Source organism: Dasypus novemcinctus, chromosome 5 (genome assembly GCF_030445035.2).
Source record: "Dasypus novemcinctus isolate mDasNov1 chromosome 5, mDasNov1.1.hap2, whole genome shotgun sequence".
In the NCBI taxonomy this organism is placed as follows: Eukaryota; Metazoa; Chordata; class Mammalia; order Cingulata; family Dasypodidae; genus Dasypus; species Dasypus novemcinctus.
In genome coordinates this window covers 82167790-82194734 of record NC_080677.1, presented here as the reverse complement: position 1 = coordinate 82194734, position 26945 = coordinate 82167790, and the positions used below count along the sequence as shown (strand labels likewise).

The window sequence follows — 26945 nt, the reverse complement described above, 5'->3', positions numbered from 1 at the left end:
TTAATTGCAGAATAGCATGAGTGAAATTTATATTCTATATTTTTCTCCTTTTAGTTCATATTTAATTTCATATATAAGAAACACTAAAGAAATTTAATTTTTAAAGAATTATTTTGCTAGGGGGAAAAAAAAATGTGATTGTTGGTTTTTGTGATGTGTTATTTTGATCCTTTTTTATCATTTTCAGGGAAAAAAATTTCACAGCTCCAGGACTGGGGATTGACCCTGGTACCTCATATGTGGGAAGCTGGCACTCAACCACTGAACCCCATCAGCTCCCTGTGTTGTTGTTTTTTTTCTTTGTTTGTTTTTCATTTTTAGGCAGAACTGGGGAAAACCTGGGACTACCCATGTGGGACAGTGGCCCAACCACTTGAGCCACATCGCTCCCTTAGATTTTTTGATAAGTAAAACTATCATCTTCAGTGGACTTCTAAACATGTACATATATATGTTTATGATAGTTTTGCATTTTTCCAGTTAAATCATGTTCTCTCATTCTTTCATGTGTAATTTCAATGATATAAACCTTCTAAATCCTATCAAACTTTTGATTTAATGCTGTATTTATGCTCACAAGCTTTATCATATTAGCCTATGACTTAATAAACACTGTAATATTGCTTGATGTTTCATGGAACAGTCTTTACAGCAGTCTTGCTCTCCCTCTATTCCATTAGCTCCTGTACCAGCAGCTGTTGCTTTGGTTACAATGTTTCTGTTTTGGCAAGCTTTCTAGGGATCTTAAACAACTATACTTTTTTATCCATTTCTGACTATATTCTTCTGGGCTTTTATTCCTACATTCCCCCATGTAATCCTACAGAGAGGCTGAGAGAGAAAGAAAAACATTACATTGTATGTATGTATTTCCAAAATAAGAGAGACAATTTCATGAAGAAACTGGGTTTTGCCTTATTCTGAAATGCTTTTGAAGAGGTAGAATTCTTACTCGATGACATGGTCTTTGACCTCATTTTTATGTTATGTTTTAAGAAGTTGGGAAATTTCATATAAGGTTAAGCGATTTGATGAAGATCACAGTGACAATCTGTAAAAATTATTCTTAGAATATTGAATATCTGATTTTAAAGAGAAAATATTGTCTAGAAGAAATTGCTACGTTTTCAGTAGTTTATCTATGTAGTATTTCGTAGCATGAGATTAGTTTATTTTGAGATATTTTATAATTGCCTGAAACTATTTCCTATCTTCAATATTGGTATAGCTGGAGGATCTCTTTTAGAGTATAGAATAGGGAATTTAGGAACTGAGTCCTAAACCTGGCCTGGTGCTAGCATCTGTGGGTCTGTCATCTTGGTATATTAGTTTCCTTAACTGTAAAATGAGCCTTGGAATTGTATTACTTAGCCAAAGGGGTGCTGATGCAAAATACCAGAAATCTGTTGGCTTTCATAAAGGTTATTTATTTGGGGTAGGAACTTACAAATCAGATACAAGGCCGTAAAGCATAAGTTACTTCCCTCACCAAAGTCTTATTTCCACCTATTGGGGCAAGATGGCTGCCCACAGCTGCAAGGTTCATTCTTCCTGTGTTCTTCTCTTCCCAGGTCTTGCTTCTCTCTGGGCTCAGGGTTCCTCTCTTCCTGGGGCTCGCTTCTCTTTCTTCTGTGTGCTTACTTCCCAGGGCTCCAGCTGAAAACTTCAGCATCAAACTCCGACATCAAAACCCCAACATTAAAAACCCTTCCACTCTGTCCTTTGCCATGCCATTAAGGGGTGGGGGCTCAACACCTTACTGACTGGCCCAATCAAAGCCCTACCATATTTTAATCACACCCAGCCATGTACAGACCAGTTTAGAAACATAATCCAATATCTATGTTTGGAATTCATAACTATATCAAACTGCTACAATAATATTTTCTCTTGTGTTGACAAAATAAGTTTAGTGGATATGAAGGCTCTTGTAAAAGCTGTAAGCAATATGCATACAAAGGTTTTGCTGTCCAGAGGGGAAAGCATCTCCTTGTAGTGTACTGCCCTCCCCAGATCAGAGTGGGACATTACACTGAATCTGGATCACCCAAAGGCACAAAGAAACAAGAATGGCTGTTTTTGAAGTGAGAGGAGATTGGATAGAGGATGTAAGGAAAGAAAATGTAGAAGCCCTGACACTCATCGAGGAAAATTGAAAAAATAAGCACACCAAAGCAGGTAGTTCCAGGAAATGAATGGTGAATTGAAGTATTCACATTAATTTTGTCAGGATTTCCTGTGGTGTGAGAAAGAGGGACCTATTAAGGACAATTTATGATTTTAGTGAATTAAGCTATATGAAAGATGTGATTTGCAGGAGACTGTGGGGAGCTAGGTGAGTGAGGCAAGCAGTTGATTACCTGTTCACTGCTGACTTAAAACTAGCAACTTCCCAAAGAATTCATTGATCTAGGGTACTAGAAAGGAGTTTTTCATGGCATTTTGCATGTACAGTTTTCAGGGAGACTTTAAAGTTGAGAATAATGTGTGCAGATACCTCTTGGCAAGATTGGACTAACCTGTTTATTTGTACTGAAAGGTAACATACATATTAGTTTCCCTGCACTGACCTGCAGGTTGGTAGTGGTCATGCAGAGGTTTCATCAGTTCTTAGTAAAATAAAAAATAAGAACAATGTAGTGAATATTTCATCTCATATTCCGAGATTTTTCCTTAATTTTTTGGTATTTAAATATCCTTAATTGTATGAAATGATGACAGTAAATAATGAGATTTTTTAATCTTTACTTAATAAATGGGGAAAGTACCTTTCATTGCTCATTCTCCTTACTCCTTTCATGTTGTATTTTACCAATAAATATAATCCAGACTTCTGAGAACCACTGTTATTTGGAAAAAGCATAAGCTTTAAAATTCAGACATAACTGAATCCTAGTTCTGCCATTTATTCTATTTTGTCTTGGACATTCTTAATTATGCCTCCTTTTCCATATCTTTAGAACAGGAACAATAACTCCTATCTTGAACATTTTGTTGGGGAGAATTAGACGTTAGGTTAATAAGGTGTCTAAGATAGTCCCTGGTTCATTATAGGGGCTTACTAAATGATTGCAGGAGAAGAACTATTCTTTTTAAAACCATTATTTTTTACATCAGTAAAATGGATTTTCTCTCCTTGGGATAAAGATCATATTTTTGCACTCTGTGCAAGGAGTATGTGGGCTTTGTATTCTAAGACTGGGAAGGTTGGTTCCAAAATGGGATTACTGAGAAATTGCTTAGGAAGTTTGAGTTTATTAATTTGGCTTTGAGGGATAATGTACAATGTAAGTAGTTGTTTTCAAGCTTTGATGTACATAAGTTCACTTCAGATGGTTGTAGATTCCTTGGCTCTGTTCTTAACCCTATTGTATCAGGATACCTGAAGATGAAATCCAAGCATGAATATTTTTTTCTGTGGCTTTCATCCTCTCAAGTGCAGTCCATTTGTAAAGCATGTAAACATTCAAAACCAAAAATTATATATATTTCACACATTCTGGGAGTCAAATATTTTTTAAAATAATGATATGCAATTATGATTATGGATACCACACACTTAAACCTTGTTTATATTGCCTTTGGAGAAAATTACACATGATTGAAGCTTATTAATGATAAAGCATAGTTGAATGATGTTTTAGGATATTTAAAAGAGGGCTCTTCTGATTTCAATCTTTTGTTATAAAATTTATTTCAAACTTCTTTAGTAAAATATTGCCAACAGAAAAGTACTTGCATCATAAGACTACAGTTCAATGAATTTTTCACAAAGTGAGCAAATGTGTATAAACAGCACTCATAAAAAATAGAGAGAGAACAATCAGCATGAACGGCAGAAACATATTTCTCAAAGTTCCATAAAACTATTAAAGGACTACAGTAACAAGGTGAGCATGAAATCAAGACAATGGCTATTTAAAAGGATTTTGTCCTCTGGCTGGCTTCTCCCGTACCCCTTACCAGCTTGGCGGTATGGAGCTGACCCAGGCTCCCAGTGCAGATCCCTGGACCTGATTCCAGTAAGCAGAGTAACCCTCGTGCATAAGCTAGGAGAATGTATGTCTGCCCCAGTCTGTCTGGCAGTGGCCTGAGATAACTTGCCCTGCATGTAGAAGGCAGTTCATGGAACTCTCCTACAAAACACTGAGAGAGAGCAGTCAAGTCATGCTGCCTGGGGCAAGGGATTGTTATAGAACATAAAGTCCAGTGTCCAGAATAGTGAAGAAACTGCTTCCTGGAAAGAGGAAACATATCAAAACCTTCTATATGGAAATTCCTAGGGCCACTTGCACATACCCAAGAAAAGACATGTGCCCAGAAAGGATCAGAAGGTTCCTACTCTTTTGTCTGGAGCTGTTCTCTAAACTGATTGCATGGATAAGCCCTGAAGGAGAACATTTGCAGAGGTGAATCTTCAAAGACTGGGAGAGGTTTCCTCTTTTCTCCCCCTTCTTCTTTGGTTCCTCCCCACCACATCTTGTTCCTCCCCACTATGTCTTCTTCTTCCCCGTACCCCCCTCCTCCCTTATTAGCTCCTAGCAGTCAAGGAAAACACTGTCATAATATTAACTGCATACTAATATTAATTTAGATGCCTCAGAGTCTAAAGTCCAGTGATAATGCATTAAAATATCAAAATGCCTAGGTTGTAACAAAAGATTGCAAAATATACAAGAAATGGGAAATGGTGCCCAGGCAAAGTATTAGAAACCATCAATAAGGAGACCAGTGTCACATGAGATGACAAAAACAGAAGTCCTAAATATGTTCAAAGAGCCAAAGTAAAACATAGACAAATAACTAAAGGAAATCAAGAAAATGTTAGATGAACACAAATAGATTATCAGTAGAGAGATGGACATTATTTAAAGGAACCAAACAGAGCTGAAGACCATAGTAACAGAAATTTAAAATTCCTTAGAGGAGTTTAGAGGAGATTGGAGCTAGCAGAAGAAAGAATCAGTGAGCTTGAGAATAAGACAATTAAAATCATTCAGTGGCAGGAGCTGAAAGAAGAAAAAATGAAGAAAAGTAAATGGCACTTGAGGAAAGTGTGGGACACTGTAAGATATACCAGTATACACGTTGTGAGAGTCCCAGATAGAGAAGAAACAATGGAAGGGGTAGAGAGAATATTCAAAGAAATAATAGCTGGAGATTTCCCAAATTTAGCAAAAGATGTGAATATACACATCTAAGATGCTCAGGGAACTCCAAACAGAATAAATCCAAATAAACACATGCTGTGGCATATTATTTTCAAACTATCAAATGCCACAGATAGAGTTCTCAAAGCCACAGAAGAGAAGCAGCATGTCATGTACAGGGGAGCCTCAATAAGATCAACAGCCAGTTTCATCAGAAACTGGGGAGGCAGAAAAGCAGTATGACATATTTAAAGTTCTGGAAGCAAAAAAATTGCCAACCAAGAATTCCATGTAGAGCAAAACTGTCTTCAAGGATAAGGAAGAGATTTAAGACATTCCCAGAGAAACAAAAGTTGAGGAGGCTCATCACCACTAGATTAGCCCTGCAAGAGATGCTAAAGTAAGTTTGGTGGGTTGAAAGGATAGGAATTTCAACAATAGATTGATGCCACATGCAGAAATAAAGATCTCTAGTGAGGGTAACAATGGGCAAATATAAATGCCGGTACTATTGTATATTTGGTTTGTGATGCTACTTTTTTTTGTAATAGTAAACTTTATTTTTAGAGAAATTTTAGATTACAGAAAATTTATATAAAAAATATGGGGGAGGGATAATGGCAGAGTAAGGAGCTCCTAGAGTCAGCTCCTGCTACAGGACAGTTAGCAAACACACAGAGCTCTTTGGAGCTAGCTGAAGCACCTCTCTGGGGGCTCCAGGAAACCAGAAGAGCATCCTGCAACATCCTTGAAGGAGTGGACTGCCCATCTGCAGAGAAGACTTGTAAGTAGAGCACTTCACGCCCTGGAGGCCGGTGCCCATCCACCGCTGGAGGCACAAGACACATCGGAAGCTATTCCATGGTTGGAATTGAAGGCTCCACTTCCCCCAAATGGGGGAGGAAGAGATGGTTGAGCACCAATTTCAGCTACTGATGAGTAAAATCAGAGGGCTAAAGTACAGTCCTGACAACAACGTAAGTTTCAAGCTGTCCAAGTCAGAAAGAGACTGGGAACCACCATCTTAACTCCATGCCTGACACAAGGGAAAGTGGGGCAGACTGAGAATTCCACTGCTGGTGGGCATTGGCTACTTTCCATCCGGATCAGATTGTAGCTCTAGCCTAGGCGCCAGTGCCACCTCTAGCAGTGAGGAAGCTGCGGTGACCTGCGCCAGCCTCTCTGGGAAATTATTGGCCAAGCCATGGAGACTGGTGGTTTATCCTACTCTGGTGGCGTGAGCTGCCCCAGGAGCTATTCTGTGGCTGGAACCAGAAGCTCCATTTCCCAGAAACGAGGAGGAGAGGGTTGGCTGCCGATTTCAGCTACTGATTGGTAGATTTGGCTGGCTAAGATATAATCCTGGGAACAGGGGTGTGTGAACCAGCCGAAGTCAGAAATTGGCCAATAGCCTCCATTTTGACTCCACCCCTAGCCTGAGGGGAAGCCAGGGTGACTGATACTCTCGGTGTTGTCAGGAACCAGTTTCTTTCCTGGAGATCAGTCTACAGCCCTGGCCTAGGCTTCAGCACTGCCTCTGGCAGAGGGGAGGGTGAGGAGCCCTATGCCAGCCTGTACAGATAACTGCAGGTAACTGTGGCTGGAAGAGACTGAAAATCAGAAGTCTACCAGGGCAACTGCACTCATCTTGGACCTGGACTGCACAGACCGCTGCCCACACCTGCAGCTCCATCCCTGCCTCAGGCATGGGGAGAAAGGGATGTGAAGCTTCATCAGTCTTTCTGGGCAACTACAGTCTAGGCCTGCACTTGGGTTATTCCACACAGCTGTGACTCTGTCCCTACCCCTGGCAAAGGAGAAAGTTGGAAGAAGCTTCATTGGTCCCTGGCACAATGAGGGCAGCTTGAGCCTCCACCACTTACAGTACCAACTACATGCTTGGCTCCTACTGCACAACCAGCAAGGGAGAAAGGATAGGAAGCCCTAAACTAAAGAGAAAAACTGCACTAAGAATAAATACTCTAGTAAGCCAGATGCCAAAACACCAACAAAAAATTACAGTCCACCCCAAGAAACAGGAATCTATGTCCCAGTTAAGGAACAAGATAAGCCTCCAAATGACATAAAGGAGTTGAGACAACTAATCATAGATGTTCAAACAAATCTCCTTAATAAATTCAATGAGAGGGCTAAAGAGATTAAGGGTATTAAGAAAACATTGGATGAGCACAAAGAAGAGTTTGAAAGCATACATAGAAAAATAATATAAGAATGAAAGGTGCAATAAATGAAATTTTAAAAACATTGGAATCCTATAATAGCAGATTTGAGAAGGCAGAAGAAAGGTTTGGTGAGCTTGAAGAAATGGCCTCTGCAAGTGAACGTACAAAAGAACAGATGGAGAAAAGAATGGAAAAAATTGAACAAGGTCTCAGGGAACTAAATGACAACAAACGGCATGCAAACATATGTGTCATGGGTGTCCCAGAAGAGGAAGAGAAGGGAAAAGTGGCAGAAGGAATATTTGAAGAGATAATGTTAGAAAATTTCCCAACCCTATTGAAGGACATAGATATACCTGTCCAAGAAGCACAATGTACTCCCATCCGAAAAAGTCCGAATAGACCAACTCCAAGACACATACTCATCAGAGTGTCAAATGCCAAACACAGAGAGAGAATTCTGAAAGCAGCAAAAGAAAAGCAATGCATAACATGTAAGGGATATCCAGTAAGACTAAGTGTTGATTTCTCACCAGAAACCATGGAGGCAAGTGGTCTGATACATTTAAGATACTACAAGAGAAAAACTTCCACCTAAGAATCTTATATCCAGCCAGACTGTCTTTCTAAAATGAGTGTTAAATTAGAATGTTCACAGATAAACAGAAACTGAGAGGATTTCTGAGGAAGAGACCAGATTTTCAGGAAGTACTAAAGGGTGTACTAGAACCTGCAAAGAAAAGACAGGAGGGAGGCGCCTGAAAGAGAATCTAGAAATGAAGAGTATATCAATAAAAGTAACTAAAAGTATCAAAAGAGTGATTAAAATAAAATATGACAGATAAAACTCAAATAGTCAGGAATAAACTTAACCAATGATATGAAACACTTGTATTTAGAAAACTGCAACTCAATGTTAAAACAAATCAAAAAAGGCCTAAATAACTGGAAGAACATTCCATGCTCATGGATTGGAAGACTAAATATCATTAAGATATCAATTCTACTCAAATTGATGTACAGATTTAATGCAATCCCAATAAAAATTCCACCAGCATTAAAGAAAAAATTGAAAACATGATCATTAAATTTATTTGGAAGGGTAAGGAGTCCTGAATAGCCAAAAACATCATAAAAAGGAAAAGTGAACCCTCATCTGCAGACTTTAAATCATAATACCTACCTGTAGTAGTAAAATCAGCATGGTACTAACCTAAAGACAGACACAATAGACCAAATTTATGGTTCAGAAACAGACCCTCACAGGTATGGTCAAGTGGTTTTTGACTAGCCTGTCAAACTCACACAGCTTGGGCAGAACAATCCATTCAACAAATGGTGCTGAAGAATTGGATATCCTAAGCTGAAGGAAGGAAAGAGGACCCCTATCTCACACCTTATCCAAAAACTAACTCAAAATGGATCAAAAAACTAAAAATAAAAGCAAGAACCATAAAACTTCTACAAGAAATTATTGGAAAATATCTTCAAGACCTGGTGGTAGGTGGATTCTTGAAGGAAATTTGAGGAGGACTGAGTGGACTACTGATGTTTAATGTATGCAGAAATTTTAATTAGCTTTAATGTCTAGAGTAGATGGTAACACACAGTGAGTAACAGCTAGATTATAAATGGGGATGTGACTGAAAATGGTAGTCTAGTTATGTAAATGCCAATTGACAGAATGCTAGAGAATAATATAGGAACTGGTTAGTGCAGTAAACCAAGAAGTGGATGAAAATTGTGGTTGATGGTACAGATGCAAGAGTGTCCTTTGTTAGCTAGAGCAAATATATCTCACTACTGCAGTGTGTTGGGAATGTGGAGAAGCATGGAAAAAATACAGCTGGAGTGAACTATGGACTGTCGTTACTAGTAGTAATATAATCTTGCATCTATGTGAAAGATGTACTGTAGTGATAATGAGGCAGTATGGAAGATGTGAGCCAAGGTACACTATGGACATGGTAACAATCAGATGATATTATCTTATCTGTAGCAAATGTTCCACCACAGTGTGGTGTTTTGATGGAGGGATGTTGTTTGGGAATTCTGCACATGTGCATGGTTGTTTTATAAGTTTACAAGTTCTGTCATAAAAAGTATATTTAAAAAATAACAATAGCATGGGTTGGGGGAAAAACACGAAATGTATAAGTTAAGAACTATGATTAGGAGTAGGATTTTGACAGTATTCTTTCATAATTGTAACAAACGTCTCAGGACAATGCAGGGTGTTCGTGGAGGGTTGATGTATGGGACTCCTGTATGATGTTATGCATGTTTGCTTTGTAAGTTCACAACTTTTACTATACACTTAATTGTTTATGTATGTTCAGATATAAATGATATAAAGATAATAATAGGGTGGCTGGAGGAAAATACTTTGTTTAGTAGTAATATTTTGACAATGCTCTTTAATCATTATTTAAAAGTTTTAACAACAATGCAAGTTATTGGCAGTTGGGTGAGTTATGAGAGTCCTGTATGATGTTATGTATGTTTGTTTTGTAAGTCACAACAATTATTATACATTTATTGTTTATGTATGAGTGATATACTTCCAGATATTTAAAAATATGTATATATACATATAGGGAAGGGAAGCGGCTGTTGCTCAATCAGATAGCTCCTGTCTACCATATGGGAGGCCCTGGGTTTGCATCCCCGGGCCTCCTCGTGAAGGCAGGCTCGCCTGTGTACACCGCAGAGCACCGACTCAGCAAGGTGGTACAAAAAAAAAAAAAAGAAGGGAGACAAGCAGCAACACAGAAGAGCCCGCAATGAATGGACACAGAGAGCATACAGCAAAACAAGCCACAAGCAGGGAGGGGAGATAAAATGAATTAAATCCAGACACAGAAGGACGTACAGCGAATGAATGCAGAGAGCAGATAGCATGCAAAAAGCTGCAGAGGAGTGGGGGATATAAAAATTTTAAAAATATATAGGGGAGATGTTTGTTTTTTGTTACTATTATTTGAATAATGAAAGTGCTCTAAAAATGTTTGAAATGGTAAATGCACAAATATGTGATTACCCCACATACCATTGATTGTACATTTTGGATGAATTTAGCGTTATTAATATTTATCAATAAAACTGATTTGTTGGGGAAACGGACTTTGGCCCAGTGGTTAGGGCGTCCGTCTACCATATGGGAGGTCCACGGTTCAAACCCCGGGCCTCCTTGACCCGTGTGGAGCTGGCCATGCACAGTGCTGATGCGCGCAAGGAGTGCCGTGCCACGCAAGGGTGTCCCCCGCGTGGGGGAGCCCCACGCGCAAGGAGTGCGCCCGTGAGGAAAGCCGCCCAGCGTGAAAAGAAAGAGCAGCCTGCCCAGGAATGGCGTCGCCCACACTTTCCGTGCCACTGACGACAACAGAAGCGGACAAAGAAACAAGACGCAGCAAATAGACACCAAGAACAGACAACCAGGGGAGGGGGGGAAATTAAATAAATAAATAAATCTTTAAAAAAAAAAACTGATTTGTTAAAAATATACGTAGGGGAGAGAGCAGGTGTAGCTCAGTGGTTGAGCACCTGCTTCCTGTGTATGATGTCCCAGGTTCAGTTCCCAGTACCTACTAAGAAAAAGAAAGAAAGAAAAAATAATATAGATAATTCCCATGTAACTCCCACCCTCACACATATTTTCCCCTCTTCATTAACATCTTACATTAGTGTGGTACATTTGTTACAACTAATGAACCAATATTGAAGCATTGCTACTAACCAAAGTTTATAGTTTACATTATGGTTTACACTTTTGTTCTGTACGGTTTCTGTAAGCCTTGACAAATGTATGTATAATGTCATGTATCTGTCATTGCAGTGTCTTACCAAAGAATTCCAATGCCCTAAAAATGCCCTGTCTTCCACCTGTTCATCCCTTTCCCTCCCTTCTGCACCCCTGGAAGCCACTATCTTTATATCAATATTACAAGTTCTTCCATGTAACTCCACTTTTTACCCTCTACAGGATCTAAAAGGCAAATTCACAGAATGCAATAAGAAATCAGTGGCTCTAGATTCACAATGTATAAACATGTAATTCGTGACAAGAAGTACATAATGGTGGGAGGACAAAGGGGTATAGGAACATAATATATATATACTATTGAAAGTAAGTTGGTTTTAAAGCAAACAAAATTTGTATAGATTTAGGATATTAAAGTCCCATGGTAATTCCAAAGAAAATATTGGAGAATATGCAGTTTTATAGAAACAGAAAGTAGCGTATAGGTTGTTAGGCATGGGGGTCAGAGGGAATGGAGAATTAATGCGTAATGGCTTTAGGGTTTCTGTTTGGGAAAATGGGAAAGTTTTACTAATGGAAGTTGGTAAGTGTGCCACAACATACTGAATGTGGTTAATATCAGTGAATGGTATACTTAGGAATGGTTGAGTTGGGAAAGTTACTTTTCACATATGCTTCTACAATAAAAAAATAAAAGCGCAACTAAAAACTTAATGACAATTAAAGGCAATACAGATCCTGGATGGGATGTAGCAAGGAGAAAAAAAAAGCTCAAAAGAATATTATTGGGGAAACAGATGTGGCTCAAGTGATTGAGCTCGGACCTCCCATATGGGAGGTCCCAGGATTGGTTCCCAGTGCCTCCTAAAGAAGACGAGCAGGACAGTGAGCTGACACAACAAGATGTTGCAACAAGAAACACAAGGAAGAAAACATAATGGGAGACCCAACAATGCAGGGAGTGGAGGTGGCTCAAGGATTAGGTACCTCCCTCCCACATGGGAGGTCCCACATTAGGTTCCCAGGTCCTCCTGAAAAAAAAAAGGAAGACGAGCACATAATGAACAGACACAGCAAGGGGGTGGGGGAGAAATGAATAAATCTTTTAAAGAAAAGAGAGCAATTTTGGGACTTAAAAAATTTGAATAAAGACTGTAAAATTAATAGCAACGTTAAGTTTCTTGAACTTGATAACTACTAACATGGATACATAAGTGAATATCCTTATTCTTAGGAAATGTACTGGCAGTATTAGGTATTCAAGTAGCATGAGAGGTCCAGTCTATACTCATGTTCAAAAAATGGATTGATAGGTTGATAAATAAGTGCATAACTAGATAAGTGCATAGGTAGAATTGTATGATAAATATGACTATTAAAATTGGTGGTTCTGGGTATCTTTATGTGATGGCAAGGGTTATTTAAAGCATTCTCTGTATGAAGTTTGTATTATTTTTTATAACTGTCCTATGAGTTTGAAAATATTTCAAAATAAAAAGTTAAAAAAAAAAACAAAAACTGGTTACCAGTACTCTGTATGCCCTTTCTGGGATATTGAGTTTCTCAGGTAATTCTTCTATATACCAGAAGTTTGGGAACCAGTTAGATAAATACCTGAATTCGTAGCAGGTATTCGTTTAGATCTTTTATCCGACAAGTGCCATATTACTGGACTAAGGTTCTCTCTCACAGCTTTTATACATGTTGTTCTGCTTGGTGCAGTTTTCCTATTAGAATGTTTTCATTACTCCAGAAGGAAAAATCCCATAACCTGTTTATATTCTCCTATTGCTGTCCCTTAGAATTGAACTAATATCTCCTAGTCATTGTTGCAAACTATTACAATATTATATTAATTGTCATCCATAAATTACATTCTTTTTAATTTTCCTCCTTTTATTTACCTCCCTTTTTCTTTTTCCATCATCACAGTCACTTAAGCTTGAAACTTGAGAGATGTGGTAGACTTTTCTCCTTCTTGTCCATTGTAGTCAGTCAGCATCCAGTTCCAGTTACTTTTTAATGTTTTAAAATCTCTTGTATCTTTATATTCTCATTGGCACTCTAGTTCAAACCATTTTTCTGATCGATTTTCAGACTTTCGCCAAAATCCCTTGAATTATTTTTATCTCCTCAAACACTCAAATACACTCCTAGATTAGTGTATTTAGAAAACATCAGTTTTGATATTACCAAGTAAAATTAAAATTTCACAAATTGCCATTCAAGAATGTCAATGACTGGGCCCTTACTTGCCTCTTCAGCACTTTATTACTTTTTTTCTCAATTATAAAACAGTCTAGGTAATAGAATCAGTTCACCATTCTTTAAGCATACACTATTTTTCCTCTGTACTATGCTGCTTGTACCCCAAAAAAAGCATATCTTCATATAAATGATCCTAATCCTTCAAAGTGTATCAAAGTCGCCTAATCTCTTGGTTTCCAAATGTTGGTCCTTAATTGGCTGCCAGGTTGACTATGTCAGAATTAACTGAGAAGCTTTTAAAAGTACAAATAATCAGACCCCAATCTGGTCCAAATGAATCAGAATGTTTGGGGTTGAGAGCTTGTTAGCTTTTTTAAAAAACAAATAAATAAGACCTGTCAGCCAGTTTTGGGAATCTCTCGTTTCATCTGTCCTCATCATTTTAAAGTTTATGAAATTGAGACAATAAGGAGAGGGCTGACTTCTTCAAGTTTCCCCAAATAGTATCTGTTAAGTATCTACTTAATAAGTAAAGACAGAGTGATAAGCAGGAGTCTTTAGGAATTAGAACAAAAGCTATTCTTAGCATTCTTGTAAATCTTGTAATATTAATAAATTATTTCTGAGCCAATATTTTCTGTTCTGTTGAATACTAGGGACTGTAAAATACGTTATCTCACATGGTGTTTTCATTGGTCTCATGAAGAATATATTAGCATTCATTTCTTATAGATGGGAAAGCAAAATCATAGAGAATTACTTATCTGTTATTACTTACTCTACATAATTATTGGACACCTATTTATCTAGCACCTACACTAGATGTTGGGAGTATAGCAGTAAACTAATCATGGAATCTTCTCTCAGAGGTTTTTAAACTCTGATGAAGAAATAAATGTTATTTAGTAAACACAATAAAGTGATGAGTGATAAATAACTTGTCCAAAGTCACACAGCTTCTATATAGCAGAGCTAGCTTTTCATCCCAAGGTTATCTAATTTTAAAAGCCTGTGTTCTTTCCAGTATACCATGATGCCAGCAGATCAAAGTAAAGGTAACTTTTGTTTGTTGAGCTCCTCTTCCTGTCTTCCAGTGCTAGATGAATTACCTGTGAGGGTGGTGCTTTTATTTTTGCCACTGTGCAAAAATATTTTTAATATTCCAGCAAAAGAAGCAGAAAAAGAATTAAGAATTTTTAAAGTTACCATTTACAATATTAAAAACATCAAATGCCTAGGAATAATTCACATTAAATATATGTAAAACCTCTTCCCAGAAAACTATGAAACATTAAGAGAGGGAAGCAGATGTGGATCAAGTGATAAGGCCTCTGCCTACTATATGGGAGGACCTGGGGCCCCCTGGTGAAAAAGGGTTCAATCCCCAGGGTTCGATCCCTGGGTGCCCCTGGTGAAAAAGAAGAGAAAGCATGTCTGCACAGTGAGCCAAGTGTCCACACAGCAAGCTGAGTGCCTGTGTGGTGAGCCAGTGCCCATGCAAGTGAGTCACATAGCAAGATGATGATACAACAAAAGAGAGACAAAGGGGAGAGTCAAGGCGAAGTGCAGCAGAGACCAGGAACTGAGGTGGCACAATTGACAGGGAACTTCTCTCCACATCAGAGGTCCCCAGGATGGAATTCTGGTGAATCCTAGAGGAGAAAGTCAAGAAGAAAAACAAAAAAGAGAAAAAGACACAGAAGATCACAGGGTAAATGGACACAGCAAAAATAGGGTGGGGGGGAGGGGCAGGAAAAAATATTAGGAAAAATTAAGGAAAATTGAATAAATGGAGAGTCCATATTCATGGATTGGAGAGATCAACATTATAAAACATCTATTCTTTGTAACTTTATCTATAGATGTAATACAATCCCAAACAAAATCCCAGATGCTTTTGGTTTTTAATGAAAATTTTCAATCTGGTTCTAAAACTTCTATGGCAGTAGCATGAAGTAAGAATAGCCTAAGCCAAAGTGAAGAAGAGTAGAGTTGGAGGAATGGATATCAAAACTTGCTATAAAGTTACAATAATTTAGACAGGTCTACTGGTGTAAGAATAAGCAAATACTGCAGAATCAAGGATCCAGAAACAAACACACATGATGGAAACGAAGTTTATTGCAAAGGTAGCCCTTGAGAGCAGGGACAAAAATATTTTTATATCTTTTTAAAATATATTATGCTGTGTCAATTGAGTATCCAGATAGAAAAATACTTTATCTCGACACTTACATGATACAGAAATTAATTCTAGGTGTATTGCATATCTCAATGTAAAGTTAAACCTGTATGTATTTTCTGGAGGATAACTTCATAAATGGAAGATATATTCATGAATATGGGGTGAGAAAGGCTTTTAAAACAAGATTCAAAAAATTCTAACCAAAGAGGATAAGGTGTGTAAGATGGACTACATTCAAATTAGAAACTTCTTCACAAAAATGTCTTCATTAAGGGAAGCAGATATGGCTCAAGTGTTTGGGCTCCCGTCTACCATATAGGAGATCCAGGGTTTGATTCCCAGGGCCTCCTGGTGAAGGCAAGTTGGCCCACGTGGAGGGCTGGCCCGTAAAGGAAAGCTGGCCCTCGTGGAGAGCTGGCGCAGCAAGATGACACAAAAGTAAGAGAAGCAGGAGAGACAATAAGAGACACAGCAGACCAGGGAGCTGAGGTGGTGCAAGAGATTGAGCACCTCTTTCCCACTCTGGAAGGTCCCAGAATTGGTTCCTGGTAGTGCCTAAAGTGGAAACAAGCAGACACAGAAGAACACACAACAAATGGACACAGAAAGCAGACAGCAAGAGCAAAGAAAAAATGATGGGAGGAGAAATAAAATAAATCTTGTTTTAAAAAGTCTTCATTCAGAGAGTTGGGAGAACATCTTTGCAAAACATGTAACTTTCAAATTGATTATATCCAAAATATATAAACTTCTACAAATAAGTAAAAGACAAAAAGAATCAACTAGAGAAATGAACAGAAGAAATGATTAGGCACTTCATAAAAGAAGATATCCAAATGGGTAATCAACATACAAGGAGAGGTAACTTCCTTAGCCATCATGGAAAAGCAAATTAAAACCACAGTGCTCACTCAAAATATAACAAAATTAGAAAGTCTCATAGTTCTGTTTGGGAAGGATGTAGAGCACCCGTATCTCTCAGATGTTGCTGGTGAGGCTGGGAATTGTTACGACTTCAGAAAACTAACAGTATCTACAAACACTAAGCATGCAAATACTCTTTAATTCAGCTATTCCACTCTTTCCCAGCAGAAATGCGTATGTATATATATTCAATAAAAGTCATGTACTAGAATGCCCGTGGCAGCATTATTTATAAAAGCTAAAAAGTAGAAACTCCGGAGTATATCAGCAGTGGAATGGCTAGATAAACTGCGGTGAATCGTGAACAAGATATTGAACAAGAGGAGCCAGACACAAAAGAATATGTTCTATACGATTCCACTTACATAAAATTCATAAATTTTCAGAACTAATAAATGGTATTAGAAGTTATGGTAGTGGTAGCTGGAGAGGTACAGTTAGAGGAGCCACATGACAATCAGAGATAGTGATAGTATTCTAGTTCTTGATCCAGCTGGTACTCACTAAGGTGTGTTCACTTTGTGATAATTCATAAATCTGTGCTTAGGTTATTTACATACTCCTTTGTTTCTGTTATTTTAATCTTATTTCCAAAAAATCATTATTTTGTAATTTCCCTAGTAACAAATGATACATTTATATTAAACTATGAATGTGAATAATTTACGTTAATTGAAAAAGTGATTATCTTAATTAGCAAGCTTAAAAATACCACTAGAATTATTATAATTATTGTAAGTTACTATGATTATCGCACACATCATATTTAATACATGGTTCTTTAGTAATGATCTACATATATTTCTGTTTTGCAAAGTTTTTGGAAGATGAGAATTTATAGAAACTGGTTTGTTTTAGCTAAATTCTGTAAGTTAAAAATGACTATACTCGTTAACATACAAGTCTTACAGTGTAGATAACACTGAAACTATATCAAATATGGTGTTGTGCTTTTCAGATCCTTTGAAAAATTAAAGGCAGTAAATATAATTTTAAAGTATATATTTGCATTTTAGTATTGTTGAGATGAAGAAACAGTAATTCTTAGGTGGATATTGTTATCCGTCAACCATGTTTCCTGTTTTCTTTAAGCTGATTCTCTTTTGCCTCTGTGTGTATATGCATAAACTATTATTTTAAAGTAACACTAATGGATTTCAGATGTAACCTTTTGCCTTATTTTATAAACTTCACAATCTAGAAAATAAGTAATGAAATAATTTAACTTTTTAACCATGACTTATAGTTGTTGGGCCTGGAAATAGATCTTGGTGTGTTAGATTCCAGCTCAATAATTCAGTCATTGACGAAGTGACAAATTCATAGGTAATATTTCAGCTACCTATTTCTGTGACCTCACTGCCTACTTCTCTCTGCTTTGGCCACTCTCCTCCAGCCACCACTATAGTCTTCTTGTTTCACTAGCATAGCAAGTATGTTTCTACTTCAGTACTTTTTTTTTGGTACCTGGGGTTTAGGAATTGAACATGGGACCTCATATGTGGGAAGATGGCACTTGACCACTGAGCCACATCCGCCTCCCTGCGTTGGTATTTTCATTTGTTTTGCTTGTTTGTTTTTTGTTTTTTTTTCAGGAGGCACTGGGAACCGAACCCAGGACTTCCTGTGTGGGAGGCTGGAGCTCAACCACTTGAGCCACATCTGCTTCCCCTACCTCAGTACTTTTGGTGATTCCTCTGCTCACATCTATATTTCTCTAAATCCTACTTTGACTCCCTCCCTCTCTACATTCAGATTTTTGTTCAAATATAATTTCAGAGATGTTTATCTGACTCCCCTTCCTATAATAACTCCCTTCACTCTCTATTCTTATCCACTGCTTCATTTTTTTTATCGTACTTATCACTACCTGATATTCTGTTATATTTATTTTTGAATATTTCTCACTAGATATAAATTCCATGAGATCAGGTTCTTGATTGATTTTGTTTGCTATTGCATTTCCAGCACCTAGAACTATAAGAGACACATAGTAGGAATTCTATAAATATTTAAATTTAGAATGAATAAATGAATGAAATAAAATGAATAGAGTCATTCATTGCTCTGTCACTCAGTCTTCAGTCAACTGTGCAGAATCCATTTATTCTCTAAAGAAAGGTAGAGTTGCTATTAGCTACAGAATGGCTCTTTTTATAAGGATTGGTGGTAAATTTGAAATAAATTCTAATATTATAAAACAGACTTCCAACTTGTTATAATCCTTTAAAAGAGGAGAAAAAGTAAAAGGGGAAGTACAGAATATACTAAGTATTTAACTTTGTCTTTTATGAAACAAATGGCTAAAAAATATGCAAAAGTCAATGTCTTTATTTTTTATTCTTTGATAATTTAAAATAGGGTATCAATTGCTCAGTCACAACCTAAAATTAAAGATTTATATTAGTTTTATTTGTTTCTCTATTTATATCTGTTCCCACCTCTCATCTTTTTTTAGAATCCAACCCAAGTTGGAACAGCTCTTCAGGTGTTCCATAATCTTGGAACTTTGAAAGATACTATTACCAGTGTTGTGGATGGATATTGTGCTACTTTAGAAGAAAATATCAACAGTGCATTAGATATCAAAGTTTTGACTCAGCCTTCCCAGTCAGCTGTGAGAGGTAAGGATGTGGTTTATATTTAGCTTCTTTATTTATTTATAACTGAGAAGTCCTTTGAACAGTATGTGAAACACTCAAGTCTCAAAGCAATCTAATGACTCATTTTTTAGGAGACAGAAAATGAGGGATGAAATTATGTTTCAGAATTTATTTATAACTTTTTTTGTTTAATCACTCAGTTGCACTGGCCAATTGGTATATTCATAACTTTGAGACAGAAATCTATACACTGTGACATCATTTAGTTGAGAGGAACAGATGCAAGAAAAAGAAAAGAAACATTTTGTATCCTAAAATCCTTATTCTACTGCCTCACATGAATTTCTTGAGAAAGAAAATATATTTTTAAGGAAATATATTCTCTACCTTAGCTTTCTGGGCTTTTCCTAATGATACTGTTACTCAGTAACATTAATCACTAACTGTGGCGATAGAAATTTATAAAACTATTACCAGGTTTTGACTAGGTTCTTCACTAAGCTGCAGAAATAAATTTCAAGAGCCCTTTGGGTGAGTTAGGCCAGTAATTTATTCAGGTAGGGAGGGACAAGAAATGGGAGAAAATAACAGTTCATGGGTCCCAGGTGAAGAGGAAGGGGCTGAAAAGTGATAAAGAAGGCTGATTTAGAGACTGCAATTCCTCATTATAGATTATAAATGCCCAGGTTTTACTTGTATGGCCATCATGGCAGAGGAAAAACAGTGAGAGCAGAGTGCAGAGAGCAGGAACAGAGGTCCCAAGGTGAGAGGAAGCTTAGGCCTTGCTCCTGCTTTTTGAACCATTTGCTAATGGCACAGGAGGAGTTCCAGCTGTTTGCTGTTTTGATTGATAAGCCCACGCATCAATCCCAGTGAGGTCCCAATGATAAAGTACTTGGGGAATATCCGGGGCTTCTCCTGGCTTCCAGGGGAAGTATTGTGCTGAATGGCAGAATCTTGTGGAGTCTTCCAGCAGCCATCTTGGGGGTTATTGATGTCCACGTGGACTCCGCCAGGCTTCAGATCATCTATTGATTCCCTGCCTTAATAGCCAGACTCAAAACCTTTGGGAACATTATGCCTATAGCCACTCTAAAAGGAAAGTAGATTCAAGGAGGAGAAAAGTACTCGTGGAGTAGTGGTCTGCAAATCTTTTTCCATCAAGACATACCTGATAATGACATCTATATCTCTAATATACGTCTCCATAGATAGGAAAAAACACACATTATGTGCAACTTTCACTTATGTGCTGCAATTTCATCACTGATGATCATACCTATATTCTTCCTTCTCTCTTGTTAGTATGGGTGAGTTGTACTTCCTTCTTCCAAAGACCGTTTACTCTTCTTTGCACTAAATTCCATTTGCTTAAACAGATCTCTCTCTGCCATATTGTCAAGTTTTCCTTGACTGTTATTTCCAATCACATAAAATCATACCATTTTATCTTCTACTTAAAAGCAATAAAATGTATCTGTCTTGACTCCATTTTTTTGTTCAGCTCTACTGTAACTGAGGGTTAAGAATTAACATAATTATGATTATTAATAAATCATCATATAGATGCCTTTGTATTTTAAATAGCCAAAGTTTAAATAATCTAAAATTACTGAAGCTAGCTAGATTGGTCTTCTCACCCCTTTTTTTAGCCTCACCCTTGTGTATGCTTTCTGTTATGATGATAGCCACTCCACCTTCCTCTATTTAATAGACATATGAAAAAAACCTTGTAACTGATCTTTGTTCTTTGTACCTCTATCCCATATCCTTGTAACTCACCTTGGTTTGGTACTACCCCCATCCTGTTCAGCCCCTTAATGTTTATCAATAAAAGAACCTGTGCCAGCTCTACCTCAGTATTCATTAGCATCTTGAAATGTTATAAAATATCAAAAATTAATGCAGTTCCAAGAGGCAGTTTTTCAGGCTGCTAGGCTAGTGACCTACCTCCTCATCTTGCACAAACTAATAAACTTTCTCTCTATTTGAAACGTCAGTGTCTCAGGAATTGGTCTTTAAGGTGCTCAGGAGGAGGAAGCTGCAATTGCTCAGTGTCATTACCACTCCATTTTAATTCATTGTGCAGAAATATTCACCAAAATGTTGTCTCTACTTACAGTTCCCAGTTTTTCATATCTCATTTTTCTTTCAAAGGCACTCTGATTTTCATAGGGTATCCTAAAGAATAAATGAAACAACCCATGTAGAATTAATAGCATAGCTCTTGGTATATGATTAACACTAAAAAAATATTTGCAGCCATTTATTGCTATTTTTATACTAGCTGTATAAACATGATCTTAAAGAAGATGGAATATATATAACTCATAAGTAAGTTTCACTAGATAAAAGGAGATAAAAGAACCTTAGATCTTAAAGGGAGTTTTAAAGGTTAGCCCTAGCCTCTGACTAGGTCTGTATTAGGACAATTCCAGAAGGGAAGCTTTTAAAATAAATTGCCAAAGGGGATTTCACTCTCAGCCTTTCCCAGCAATTATTCTCAGAAAGTTTGATCTAATGTTTAAATTTCCAGAAGCAGTTTAATCTCATTCCCTTTTGTGTTGTCAAGAATAGAGGGGAAAATGAAAGTAATTATTCAAGTCTGTCAATCCTACTGTTTACCTCTTTTGTTGAAAGAATAAAGAGTTTTAAAGTCTCCTCTATCATCTGTTGAGGAGTGGATACCTTAATTTCATTTGGAAAACTTAAGTGTTCATTCTTTTTTTTAATTTAAAAAAATAATGACTATTATTTTTATTTTATTAAAATGCTACATAGAAAGTATTAATGTTAATTTCCTGGTGTGGGTGGTTATATTGAAATTATGTAAGAGAATGCCCTTGTTTGTTGGGAATGCACATTAAAGTATTCAAGGGTGTTAGGCATCACGTCAGTACCTTATTCTCAAGTGGTTCAGGAATAAGTTTTTATAGTTTGTGGAAATTCAAGATTGTTCCAAAATTTTAAAAATATATAGCATTAACACATTTTTAGGGGGGAAATGTTACCTAGGTTGTATAAAAGATAGCCAATAATTCAATAAGAAAAAGATAACTCCATTAAAAAATGGGTAAAGAATATGAACTGGCAGTTCACAGAAGAACATAGCCAATAAACATGTGAGAAGATCTCCAAACTTTCTTAAAAGATAAACTGGTTATTAGGAGATTATAAATTAAATTAAATAATACACTATTACTCATCATATTGAGAAATCTAAGTCAGTTCTAAGTTGTGGACAAGAGCAGAAACTTGTACACTAATGGCAGGAGAATAAATTGGTTCAACCACTATACTCAATTTTAAAGCTTATGATCTTTAATATCTTTTAACAGAATATAGAGAAACCCTGGCATTTGTGTACAAAAATTCTTCTTGTATTATTGTTTATAATAGTGAAAAAATGAAAGCAATCTTTTCTTCAATAGAAGATTGTATAAACTGGTTTACTTATTAAGTAGACTATTACACAGCACTTAAATAAGTAAAATTACCCAGATAGATCATTCTCAAAAACATTACAGGAAAAGGCAAGTTACAGAAAGATGTGTACAGTGTGACACTATATATAAAGCCTAAAAACATATAGATTATACTATATATTGTTTGCTTGTGCACATATGTAATAAATGTATAAATATTTATGTTGCAACGATAATCCCCAAATTCAAGAGAACATTAACTCAAGGGAAATGGAACCAGGAAGACAAGGTTATTTATGTAGGGAGTTTCTCTGGGCAGGCTACACTTTTTTCATGTGGGGTAGCTCTCCTTGCAGGATGCATTCCTTGAGTGTGGGTCTCCCCTATGGGGGGGACACCCTGCATGGCACGGCACTCCTTCCATGCATCAGCACTGCATGTGGGCCAGCTCACCACACGGGCCAGGAAGCCCTGGGTTTGAACCCTGGACCACCCATGTGGTAGGCAGATGCTCTATCAGTTGAGCCAAATCCACTTCCCTCAGCTTTTTATTTTTATTTTTATTTATTTTATTTTATTTTTGTCTTTATTTTTTTAATATTACATTCAAAAAATATGAGGTCCCCATATACCCCCACCCCCCCTCACCCTACTCCTCCCCCATAACAATCTGTTCCATCATCATTAGACATTCATTGCATTTGGTGGATACATCTCTGAGCACCACTGCACGTCATGGTCAATGGTCCACATCATAGCCCTCACTCTCCCACAGTCCACCCAGTGGGCCATGGGAGGATATACAATGTCCAGTAACTGTCCCTGCAGCACCACCCAGGACAACTCCAAGTCCCGAAAACACCCCACATTTCATCTCTTCCTCCCATTCCCTACCCCCAGCAGCCACCATGGCCGCTTTCTCCACACCAATGCCACAGTTTCTTCGATTACTAATCACAATAGTTCATGAATAGAATACCGGTAAGTCCACTCTAATCCATACTCTAGTCCTCCATCTTGTGGACCTTGGAATGGTTGTGTCCACTCCACATTTATATCAAGAGGGGCCTTAAATTCCACATGAATGCTGGATGCAATCCTCCTGCTTTCAGTTGTAGGCACTCTTGGCTTCCTGGTGTGGTGGTTGACCTTCTTCAACTCCATGTTAACTGAGTGGGGTAGGTCCAAAAAACCAGAGTGTAGGAGCTGAAGTCTGTTGAGGCTCAGGGCCTGGCTATCACATGGTCAGTCCAGAGATTCAGGTCCCCTGGGTATATATTAAACCCCAGCACCAACTACAGTTCCGGTAAAAGTAACAGGAGAGGCTTGTGAACAAAGATCACATCTGAGTCCAGCTCCATCACACAGAAACACAAACTCCAAAGTAGGGCCAACTGACATGGCACTGAACTCCATCTGCCATGACCATAGAACCTGTGGGTCTCTGTAGCACTCAGAAGAACCAATACCCAGGGTTTTATCTATTTTATCTGTCTCTGGGATTCTACTGAGGTGTGCATAAGGGCAACCCCTCTGATAACCTCCTGGGTTTTTTTGGAGACTCATAGCCATATAAACTCATTTGTCCTTTCCATTTCCCCCTTTGATTCAGGTCAAAAAACATTTTTAACTCCTGGTATTATATGTAGATTGAGATGTTCTGCTGGTCCGAGTTGACCCTTTTATTCAAGGTCATTTTCTAGTTACATCATCAGCTGGTACTTGGTAGTAATCCCTCGGCACCAGGGAGACTCATCCCCAGGAGTCATGTCCCACGCTGGGGGGAAGGCAATGCATTTACATGCTGAGTTTGGCTTCAAGGCTGGCCACATTTGAGCTACATGGAGGCTCTCAGGAGGGAACTCTTAGGCACCCTGCAGCTCTAGGCCTTGTTCTTATTTCAGGTGCACAGGCTCACAAGCATAGTCATTAGTATCAAGGGCTCATTGTTGGACCTTCCTTCTTTTTTGGTCTTTGCCATTGCACTTGGGGGATTGTTGCTGTTCCTTTAGGGACTGTGATAGAGCTCCCCTGGCTAGGAACTCAGCACTCCCTCAGTTGTTGTTTTTAATTGTGTCCACTATGAAAATACCCAAACATTTTTATGTACCCTGGATATATGCCCTGTTGAACTCCCTGCCAACCATGTGTCCCCTGTTAATAACATCCTACACCAGTCTTCCTCCCCTGCCATTGTTGAACCTCTCTGTAATCTAAAAATTCTTCAGAAATGAAGCCCAATATATTGCCAGGTTCCATTAATAGTAAAATGGAAGATAGTGATGAGTTTAAAGATTAGATATAGAATACATATTAATTTAGAAAAATTAAGGTAAAAATAAATTGGGGTGTCAAAAAATTTAAAAATGCAAAAGCTTTGTTTTTGATGTTTTGCCTTCCATCACTGCAATAAGTGTTGCCCTGTATGCAAATTGGCAAGGCAACTACTTCCATCTTTTCCTCAGTGTCTACGTCCTTTCTTTTTCTTTTCTTTTTTCTAATTATTAAGCTTATCTTCGCAAAAGTAATTTGATTCTTATCTCTGATCCTTTTAATAATTGCTCCATTTCTATATTCATCTTTACCTTAGTATGGATTTCATATCCAGTTCATTTTTCAAAAGTAGCTAATGGGTTCTGTGTTCTCTGAATTCTTGCATAGTTGACTGTATATCTTGCCTGTATACATGAAGAAAAATTTGACTGGATATAAATTTTTGTTATTCTTTCTTTTCTCTTTGACTTTTGTAGCTATTGAGATATAAGGGGGCCCAATAAATGACTGCCTCTCCCTGATGTTGGAATTTGGAAGTCACAGATAAACAAGACAGAGATAATAATTAGAATATTTGCTTGGCTTTTTAAAGATTTATTTATTTATTGCCCCACCCCCGCTTTGTCTGCTTTCTGTGTCCATTTGCTGCTTGTTCTTCTGCACCTACTTGTCTTCTCTTTAGGTGATACCAGGAACCAATCCCAGGACCTTCTGGAATGGGAGAGAGGTTGTCATTCTCTTGTGCCACCTCATCTCCTGGTCTGCTGTGTCTCTTATTGTCTCTCCTCTGTGTCTCTTTTTGTTGCATCATCTTGCTGCACCAGCTCTCCACGTGGACCAGCACTCCTGCACAGGCCAGCACTCCACACGGGCCAGCTTGCCTTACCAGGAGGTCCAATGAATCGAACCCTGGACCTCCTGTGTGGTAGACGGGAGCCCAGTCACTTGAGCCATATTTGCTTCCCAAAATATTAATTTTATTACTGATAAAAGCTGGATTGAAGGGTATAGCTTAGATATGCAAATAAATTAATTTCCTAATTAATCACTTCATAATTAACCTTATTCCTCAACTCAACCTGCCCTGTTAAACTTACCACTTGATAGAGTATAGGCCAGAATTCATATTTCATGCAGGTAAGGCTTCAACAAGGAAAGGGAAGGGACTGAATCAGTCATGTTCAATTTCTTATTTGAATTCAATAATCAGGTAAGTGACTCCTCTTCACATTGGCACAGAAAGAAGGCAAGAATGTTACTTTCTCTGAAGGCCCTCCATATAAAATATGAGATCAGAAAATGGAATTTCCTATCTAACATTAGATATTACTCTACTGACTTATGAGTTTTGGTGTTCTTTTAAAGAAATCTGAGGTATTCAGATTTTTATCCCCCTTATTGCTAATTAGGTTTTTGTGGATAACAAAATAGTTTTTTCTTTGTCTTTACAATTTCTTAACCTCTTCATTTTATTTGGAGTTCAATGAATTAGAATATGTTTTCTTTTATAGAAAATATTTCTTCCATTGTGGATTTGAATGTTTTTCTGTTCCATGTGTCCTTGTAGGAACTCTATGAATATATCAGAAATTCTTTGTTTTCCGTGTCTGGTATTTTCTCTATATTCATTTTCATATCTTTGTACTTTATTTCGTTTTGTAAGATTTCTTTTTGCCTGTTTCTCACGTCAGACTGTGTTTTTCACCCTTTTTCATTGTAATTTTTTTGTTGTTTCTAATCTGGTCTTAATCTCTGCAATATTTTTCCAGTTATGTTTTCTATAATTTGAGACAATGGAAAATAATTTGAGTAACCCTTTTTTAAAATTTATTGGGGAATCTTTTTTTTTTAATCTGGTTGTGTCATCATCTTTTTGGTGCACTGCTTTGCCACACAAAGGCCTCCGCCTCACTGCGCAAATCTGGAAAGCTTTTTTTCTTTTTTTTTTTACCAGGAGGTCCTGGGGATTGAATCCAGGTCCTCCATATCGTAAATGGGAGCTCAGTTGCTTGAGCCACAGCCACTGCCCAGGAATTCCTTTTTGTTGACCTATATTTATCATATGGTTTTTACTTACGGTTCTTTCCTCCTCCATTTTTTCTCCCTCCAATATGTATGTTAGGTCCATTGTTGCTTATTTCAGGTTATTATTCATCTTTGAAAGGTACTGGCTGTTTGTTGAAGGATAGTGTGGGAATGGTTGTAGGAAGAGACCTGGAGCTGTCTGTTGCTT

General features: G+C 37.6%; 1 protein-coding gene across 1 annotated transcript in view; it reads left to right on the top strand.

The window, feature by feature from the left end:
* Positions 1-26945, top strand: part of COG5 (component of oligomeric golgi complex 5) — a 488722-nt gene that overhangs the window by 310185 nt on the left and 151592 nt on the right. Inside the window, exon 8 of the mRNA XM_058296542.1 lies at positions 18869-19034. Within this exon, the coding sequence (XP_058152525.1) occupies positions 18869-19034 (166 nt within the window). The remainder of the gene's footprint in view (positions 1-18868; positions 19035-26945) is intronic.